A 9735-nucleotide genomic window follows, 5' to 3' on the forward strand; every position below is an offset into this window, starting at 1 on the left:
ATCAGCTCCAGGCATGAAGAAGCGATATCGTCCTCTTTTGGAAGGTCGAACAAAGTAGTTTCACTTTCACAACGAAACACACAGCTCACGACATTGCGGCGGCAACAACAATACTACAGCGAGAATAAAAGTTACGCCTTCTTTCTTTGCGTGAACATTTGGGCGGCATTATGCAAATCTTCCCAGATAGTGACGTAGACATGTGGGGGCGTGTTAGAACGAGCCGTTTTAGGTATGTGTGGCTGACTCTTAACTTTTATAAAGAATATCTCTTTGGATTCGAGACTTTAGTCTTTGCAACTTTACAGATCTTCTTTATGCACCAAGAGCTTGTAACACTCCAAAGAGAAAGGAAAAATTGAAATCGCATCATATGACCCCTTTAAGATTTTTGGAGTATGTTTTACAAGAAAATACTATTTCAGACTTTCTAATTCAAAATTTCATGTTCAATTCTGTGTCTCTTGCCATTTCTTTGTAATTATTTGTGAAATTTACAAGCAATTTCTGAGTGAAAATTGTTTCACTACCATTTCTTTGATTCAATGTAGCTAAAATAAAATAAAATGAGATTGTATTCATTTAATGTTTATCTTTTTTCAAGTAACAGATTGTTTTTATGGTTTTAGTTTTAGTTAACTAACTCTGGTGTGAGACTGCAAGAGGGTGATCTGGGTGTTGTGTTTTCAGGCAATTATTGATTCAAATTAAAACATAAGCTAGATTTCATGAGGATGGCTGTACAGAATTTGCCACCAATGCTAATGTGTTGGGGGTGGCTGCCAGTACATTTCTATCCTGTTTCTATTTGTAGCACATTGCTATGTGGTTGCTAAAGTGTCCTAGGTGTTTTTTATCATGTTGCTATGCAGTTGCTAGAGTGTTCAGGCCATTTTAGTGTGTTGTTATGTGGTTGCTAAAGTGTTCTAAGTGTTTTTATCATGTTGCTAATGTGTTATGAGTGGTTGATTAAAGGCCTTAACCAAAAGAGCCAAGTAGTAGAACAAACTGTATGAGTTTAAAGTTGCAATGTAACAGAAATACAGACAAACTTTTTTCTGTATTGTGACATACATTTGAGTTACATGGATTCTTAAAAAAGAAAAAAAGAAAAATGTCGGGCGGTGGTTCTGTTGTTTAAGGCGTAGTTCACCCAAAATAAAAATTCTGTCATCATGTACTCACCCTCAAGTTGTTCCAAATAAATGAAGATCCTTAAGATTCCACAATATGGTGAAAAATACATAAATAAATACTATGAAAGTCAATGGCTATCAACTTTATGGTTACCAGCATTGTTTAAAATATCTTCTTTAGTGTTCAAAGAAGAAAGAAACTCATACCGATTTGGAACAACAAATGATGACAGAATTTTAATTTTTGGGTGAACTATCCCTTTAACTGAATGGAGGCAAATCTGAATACAAGCTTATAGATGATTGTAAGAAAGGGGCAGATTTAAGCAGAGAAATCAGGTATGTCAGCAGAGATAATCTATCATTTTGATTAAATTACGAGTTACGAGGTAAAATAATAAAAATAAAAAAATTAACATACTTGAATGAATCATTCACAACATGCATTTACAATAGAAGAGAGTGCAAATAGACAGGGTGAATTTCTATTTTCAGCCCAAGCTCACTAAGAGAATATTAACATCATTTACAAGAACGGTATAAACAACAATAGACACTTTAGTTTATTAGTAATTTATTCATTTTTAAATGTACTAAAAACCATTTGATCAAATATCTCTATTTAAAAATTATAGATTTGAATTTTTGTGCAGTAGTACTGCTTTACTATTTAATTATAAATACATTATTTTTAGTCCTTTATGTCATGTTAGGCCATCCTTGAAGGATCCATTTTAAGGATGCCAAGAACTGAGTGTGATTTAACAACTGGCCATCAGATAAGAGTATTTGAAAAAAAAACGTATATGTTATTTTGGTTATCATGGTTATCAGCTCTTAAAACAACTTCGTAATAAAATGTAGGAAAATGCGAGGAAATGTGATCCCAATTTTGCCGCTGACTGCAACAAATTCAACTTCAAACTATTATAGTGAACCAGTTTTAACAAAGCACTGAAAGTCAATCACTTTGTTTGAAAGAGCAATGACCTTATTGGAATTTTCGCTTAAACTCAATAGCATAAACACAAGATTTCATTTATTTATTTATTTTTCAAATTTGAATTAAAATGCATGTCATATATCATATCATACTGATATACTTTTTTCTATTTCCACAACATTTCACAACAAAAGTTAAGCAATATTACAGTTGAAAAATAATATTTAATATAACTGTAATTCGTACTCCAAAAGTTAAAAGTTGAAACAGTTCCATCGTATTGACATTGTATTGCTACTCATCTTGCTTCATGTCAAAATGTAATAGTAAAGGTAAAAAATATATATATTTGACATTATATATACACATTATACAGCATGTAATTTAGATTCATAATGTTAAAATGAAATAATTTAAATTGTACTTTTAAGAAAAACACAATTTAATACCTTCTGACTTGACATCTACGAAGTATAAAAATATACAATGGTGTATTTTCACCAAACAAGTTCTTCACTTACAAGTGTGGGCACTTGAATGTCATAAATCACCATACAACACTATAGCAATAGATTGTTATGCTATATCAAAAGAGAAATAGGATGATGCACAACCTGATAGAATCCACTTAAGCAACATTTATACATGCTTTATACAAAAGGTGGTTGATTAATAATTCAGACTATGTAACTTGTACATTATGACTAAAAACAGCAGTCATCTCTAATCTGAAAGAAGAGGACTGGGTAAAAAAATATATGCATCAGTACCTTCCAGTCCAGTAGCAGGCGTTTTGGTTCAGGTCGTAGGTCAGAGCAGATGCCGTGAGCATCCAAACTTAAGAACTGAACTCCGTGGGCTGAATATAAAACAGACACCCTTGGAATTCAGTTCTCAAAGCCAAGAGCTCCGTTTAATATCCGCAAGTACTGTAAATCCATCGAGCAGGGGATTATGACCTATAGTAAAAAACTACATTTAACTTAATGGTAAAATGTCAGTAAAATTCAACTCTATCACCTAGATCATTTCTCATATTATGTGATGAGATTAGAATTATTTAGATAATAAAATGTATCACACAACTTCTTTGCCTCTCATGGATTTTTGTCTCGGGTTTCCTCCTTCCTCATCATGATTCCGACAATGCTGTGTTTATTCAAGAACATTTTCTTGAAATACTGCATGCTCAAATGCCTCAGTTCAGTTAACTTCCTTGCAAGAATCAAATAAAACAAATTAAACTAAGTTCCCTATGATAAAGGATCATTTAAATAATGTTTTCAGTTGATCAGAATCAAAATCAGAAAGAGCTTTATTGCCAAGTGTGCTTACACACACAAGGAATTTTTCTTGGTGACAGAAGCTTCCGGTACACAGATAGGTTAACAAGTGACAAGACACAGATAACAAAAATAAAAATAAGTGAGTACAAAATACACAATAGACAAAGAGACAGTAGACAGTATATTGTATGTACAGTGCTATAGACAAATTATGATTGAATTTTAATTATGTTTATGTTTGTTTCGAGATAATTGGTGTTGACTTGTATTATTTGTGTGCGTATGTTATATTACAATTTCTCAGCAAAATAATTTCTACTACAGACAAAAACTGTAAATGGTAATATCATTTCCATTATTGTTACTGACTAGTGTTATTGTCTTTTCTTAAAGTGGCACACAAAAATTCGATTTAAATCTCCTGTTTAAAAAAAAATGGTAAAAGTTTGGGCCCTGTAACTAAGAAATTTTTTTTTTTTTTTGCGAGGTTAAAGAACAGCATTTATTTTAAATAGAAACAATAGAAATAGAATGCATCCTTGCAAAATAAAATCATTCATTTATTTCTTTCTTTCAAAAAAAAACTTCCTGGACCTAAACTTTTATATTGTAGTATTTATAAAACTGTAAAAGAATTTAGGCACCATTGCAAAAATACCTCACAAATGATTTCCCGTATACTACATGTAACTAAATTATGTGTTTTACTTCAACATTTATTGGACAAAATGAATCTATAAAAGAACTGGTATCATAAATTATACATGTGTAAAGTGTAAAGTGCTTTTAAACATAGCTATGATAATAGCCTTTGCCATGAAATTACTCGTGACACTTTTTTTTACATCTTCCACTCCATTAACTTCTTCAACCCACATGTGCATCTCTCATTTATCTGCTTTTTATCACTCACCTCTTTAAACCAACCTTTAGTTTCCCCCTCTTTTCTCGACAGGTCCACATGATCTGTTGTTGGTGAGTCATTTCGGTACCAGTACCAGATTGAGGATGCTGAATCATGTCTCTCATGCACCTGCTGTGAATGATAAGACACATGCAGAAAAGCTCTTCTGCCGCCTACTCACTCGGCGCATCCCTATATAAACCGATCGATTAGCGCTCTCATTTGCATGGGCGTTTGTTCCACACTACACACACAGTCATGGGAAAGTCCCACTGCTATCCATCTTGCTCAAAGTGCAAAGATAGCCATAATTGCACAACACGCAGCCCATGGTAGTATAGACCCACGTCATACCACCAAGAGCACATGCTGCTGCAATCATGTTTAATGGATAAAGGTTGATCGAATAACATTGTTTTTCCATCAATAGCCTGTTATTGCAGACTAGGCTGCGTGTAAGCGACGTTGGTGTTGAGAAAACCCCAACCGCCAGAGGAGGAGGAAATGTTGGTTAAGTATTTAATGCACCATTTCCGCTCTGTAAAGTCCGTGGGTTGAGACGGGGAAATCCTAACCCTGTTCGGTTTGCCAATCAAGAGTGCAAGATCTCGTGTTCACTAACCGTCATATGGCTGTTATTAGACTAACTTTTTCACTTTCCTTATACATATGAGAGTCTTTTTTGGCCCGGTTTCCAAGAGCACCAAAACAATGCGAAATATCCGACCCTCTGCTTCGGAGATCATTCTGCTTTTTGTGTTTTAAAGGCATTTACTTCCCCGTATATACGAGAATGCCCTTTGCATTGTGTTTCCTTCAGTTTATTTTTCAACAATAACCAATGAATTCTAAAAGCATTTCCATTGAAAGTAGGCCGACCATTTAAAGGGGTCATATGATGTTGCTAAAAAGAACATTATTTTGTGTCTTCGGTGTAATGAAATGTGTTTATGCGGTTTAAGGTTCAAAAAACACATTATTTTCCACATACTGTACATTATTGTTTCTCCTCTATGTCCCGCCTTTCTGAAACGCGTCAATTTTTACAAAGCTCATCGGTCTGAAAAGGTGTTTCTTTACAATTACAACAACAAAACATGACTGTAAAGGTCATAAATAATTTTGCACATCTTGGAATGTCCTGTAATGACTTTTCTTTAGTTGTTTTTAGTATGTTATGACATCAGCCATCATCATTTTTCGGTGTGCCTGCTTAGTGGCCCCATCTTGCGCCACAGAGTTTTCTCTCTCCTCACATGACAGAGGAAGTGAGTCAGATTATCACAGGCTCCAGATGACCTGAAGTCAGAGGCCAATCATGATGAGAAAACAACGTATAAATAAACGCTGCCCTTTAAAAGTGCCAACGTGTCAAATCGAACATAAGCAATAATGTGGATTAATAGCACAGTTTAGGATGTAGGCATATAAACTGCCTTGATAATGTTCACAATATTCCCGAACAAAGGAGGGAAAAAATTTTATGAATTATGAAAAAGTAATCTGATTACGTAACTCGCGTTACTTGTAATATATTACCCCCAACACTGTATATGTATATATATATATATATATATGATAGCATACTCTAAATAAAAGTGAAGACTGCTCACGTTAATTAAAACAAAATTAGCACAGAATTGTGGTTTGTTCCCTGTACATGAAATTTAAAGAAAAATGTTAATGACTGGAAAGTGTAGATTTAAAAAAAATATATATTTCTTTATTTATTGTAGTATTTTAAGGCAATCTTTGAAACGCCGCAAATAAACATATATTGGTTTAAATCACAGTTCAGTCGTTATTTTTTAAACTATTGTCCATCTGCACTAAAAATATAAAACAGAACAAAAACTCTATTGTAATCTATTGTAACTTCCTGGACATGTATCAAGTCTGTTCCTTCTCACTGGTCATTGTGATTTTTGATGAAAATCCCTTTTAATCTTGAACATGATCTTTGTTTGGGAAATCAGCAGGAAAAAACATAGCCTTCAACAAAGCAGGTGGCTAAAAGGGAATTTCTATCTGACCCAGAATTAACTAACAACTAACACTCCCATTGATGGCCATCTAACTGGAACACTTAAAAAAAAAATTATAATAAAATAAAAAAAATACTAATGGCCTAAGACAGCACTATGCAAAAGTCTTAGGCCATTAGTATTTTCATCAAAAAAAAAAAAAAAAAACCTTTTTAAGACAGTTATTTCTATCTTTTGCTGTAGTGTGTCAGTAGGAAATATCAGTTTACATTTCCAAACATTCCTTTTTCTGTTAACTGTAATAATCCAGTGAGATTTTTCTATGTTTAGGAGTCTGAAAGCAGCCAGTGCTCCACACAGAGATCTGATTTCACCATCAGTCTGTCTGGGATTAAATGAAGAAACAGAACAAACTCAGACAGACTAAATCCAGAAGAACTGTGGCAACATCTCCAAGACACTTCAAGAAACTTTCCTACAAAGCTACCTGAAATCCTCTATGCGAGTGCTGGACAAAAGCTGTTTTAAAGGGGTCATATGATGCTTTTTTAAAGATCATTATTTTGTGGGTGGTCACACCAAATGTTGATTTTAGTTCATTGAAGTTAATTGATAAATAAAATGTATTTATGACATTATTTTTGAAAGCATCCTCACTTTACAGCATTTTGTACACAAGTGCCTAAAACTTTTCACAGTAGCTTTGTAGGAACTAAAGTTATCTTGAAGCATCTTGGAGACATTGCCACAGTTCTTCTGGATTTAGTCTGTCTGAGTTTGTTCTGTTTCTTCATGTAATCCCAGACGGACTGAATGATGGTGAAATCAGATCTCTGTGTGGAGCACTGGCTGTTGTCAGACCCCAAGCATACAAAAATGTCACTGGATTATTACAATTATTGGCAAAAGGAATGTTTGGAAATGTAAACTGATATTTCCTACTGACACACTACAGCAAAAGATATAAAAATAACTGGCTTAAAACCATTTTTTGCTGATGAAAATACTAATGGCATAAGACTTTTGCACAGCACTGTGTATATATATATATATATATGTGTGTGTGTGTGTGTTTACATATATTACATACCTATATTTAGTCATTTTATTTATATTAATTGAATCTAATTTAATTGAATTATTTAATAAAACTAATTGTTTTCATTTTCAATTTAGTTCTTACATGAATCTCATTTTAAGGCATTTTACATACAAATTGCCGGTAAAGTATAGATTTTTTTTTGACTATGCAAATTTTCAAAGAGCATAATTTAATTTAAGTTTGGTCATTTTTATAATTCCACACACAAATGTCTTACTGTCCATATTACCAGACAGATCTGTAAACACGGAGTCAGGGGAGGCCCGCCCCTTTTTAACCATTAATTTAACTCTCCGTCTGTCAATCATATTGCTCGTTTAAAATGTCTTTAAAAGGCGGTGTTTTAAATATAGGTCGTGTGATTGAAGGGATGGCAAGTCGCTGAAATCGCTTTTAAAGTTTCAATAAAAACTAAACCTGACCAGTTGTTTTCAAGAAACCAATTCCATCATCAACATGCTTCAATGCATCCCGGAAGAAAGAAGGTTTCTCCTACTCCGATTGGCCGAGTATAAGTTTCTATTGCTCTGATTGGTCAGAAGAGAGTCTCTTTTGCTCTGATTGGTGAAAAGCGTGCGCATGCAAGCTCATGCGCTGTTGTTGTCGTATGTCGTACAGTAGCTGACACAGCAAGCAAATATGAATACAAATTCTGCCGAAGCGAACTTGATCTAAATTATTGGATAATTTGCGTTTTGATTCATTTTTTATTTTTAGTATTAAAATCGCCAAGAGTTGAGGAGAACTGCAATAAAAGCTCCCGCATCCATTTAGCCTGAATGCACGTGCGTCCATTGAAGGAGTTTCGTTTCTTATAAAGAAACATGAATCAGTATTTGTTTCTTCTTTTTTCTTTTGTGCATGTATTGGCGGATCCGGATTTTGCTAAACTTGATGGTACCCCGCCTTCTAAAATAGGTAGGCCAAATGTTCATGATATTATTCTGCAATAAAAAAAAGGCATTGTAAAGAAAAGAGCCCATAATACAGTCTGATGTTGTGTTTGCAGCTGTTGTGGGAGCTGGAATCGGAGGAACCGCTACAGCTCACTTCCTTAGGCAACATTTCGGACCGGAAGTGAGAATTGATGTATTTGAGAAAGGGTCAGTCGGTGGTCGTCTGGCTACAGTCACTGTGAACCACCAAGACTACGAGACCGGTGGATCCATCATTCATTCCCTCAACCTGCACATGCAAGACTTTGTCCAGCAACTGGGTTAGTTGCATGCATTCATATTGCTCAAATATATAATTTAGTAATTAGTGATTGAGTTCATCATAAGTATGAACAATTGTCTTGGCAAACACTGCTTCTTTTGTGCATATTTGGAGTTTGTTCTAAAATTTTTCTGTTCTCGTCGATGCTTTTCGCTGGCTCTCATGTTACCCGTCCACAGGGCTGAAGTACCGTAAGAGTGTGGCTGGGAAGACGGCAGTGTTCAGTGGAGAGGGGTTTATTTTGGAGGAGACCGATTGGTACCTGCTGGATTTGTTTCGCTTGTGGTGGCGCTATGGGATCAGCTTCATCCGCCTGCAGATGTGGGTGGAGGAGATCATGGAGAAGTTTATGAGGTGAGGGGAAAGGCTGTAGAACCAGTTCATGCGTCTTCTTTTCTGACGCTGTGGAACCAAGGTTTCACAAGGTTGTGCAAAACCTGACGGTCTGTGTTATCCAGCATGACTTGAGAATAGGGCTGCACGATAAATCGAAATGGAATCGAGATCGCGATTCGGCAGAAGCTGCGATTGTCATGCGTATCTTTCAGTGAAGCACGGTTCTGTGATCAGCAGTAAATCTACATCCAAAGGCCAGAGGGCGCTCTCGCGCTGAAACTCCAAATACGCCTCGCAGAAGAAACCCAGAAAACTGCAACTGAATAAACAAGATTCAACTGCTTTCATTGATTCAACGTGACTAATAATCACACGACTACGGCAATATACGGTTTATCTGAGTTCTTATTATTATAATTTTCATTCAAATAAAGGCGCATGACAATCGCATTCGATTAATCGTGCAGCCCTACTTGAGAATGTTCCAAATGTTGCACTTCAACGAAAGCAAGGAAATCTGACCTTTTGTACAGAGGAGCTGTACATGATAAATGTTACATGCATCCAAATAATCCATTTATACTCTGATTAACAGGAAAAAAATAAGCACATAAATGCTTGAAATCTCCTACTTTCCCAGTTGGATAAAAAAAGGTTACATATATACACTACTGGTCAGAAGTTTGGGATCAGTAAGGCTTGTAATGTTTTTAAAGAAGTCTCTTATGCTCATCAAGGCTGCATTTATTTGATCAAAAATACAGAAAAAAAACAGTAATCTTGCAAAATGTTATTACAATATAAAATAATGGTTTCTATTTTAAT

The 9735-nt window shown here is 34.9% G+C and overlaps 1 protein-coding gene across 1 annotated transcript in view; it reads left to right on the forward strand.

Annotated features, from left to right (window-relative positions):
- The first annotated feature begins 7921 nt into the window (after positions 1-7921).
- The window catches only part of LOC107663520 (prenylcysteine oxidase-like), an 8481-nt gene continuing 6667 nt past the window's right edge, over positions 7922-9735 (forward strand). The window contains exons 1-3 of the mRNA XM_016453781.1: positions 7922-8274; positions 8366-8572; positions 8754-8928. Coding sequence (XP_016309267.1) covers positions 8181-8274; positions 8366-8572; positions 8754-8928 — 476 coding nt within the window. The 5' untranslated portion in view covers positions 7922-8180. The remainder of the gene's footprint in view (positions 8275-8365; positions 8573-8753; positions 8929-9735) is intronic.

Source organism: Sinocyclocheilus anshuiensis, unplaced genomic scaffold, assembly GCF_001515605.1.
Source record: "Sinocyclocheilus anshuiensis isolate Anshui unplaced genomic scaffold, SAMN03320099.WGS_v1.1 scaffold25, whole genome shotgun sequence".
In the NCBI taxonomy this organism is placed as follows: Eukaryota; Metazoa; Chordata; class Actinopteri; order Cypriniformes; family Cyprinidae; genus Sinocyclocheilus; species Sinocyclocheilus anshuiensis.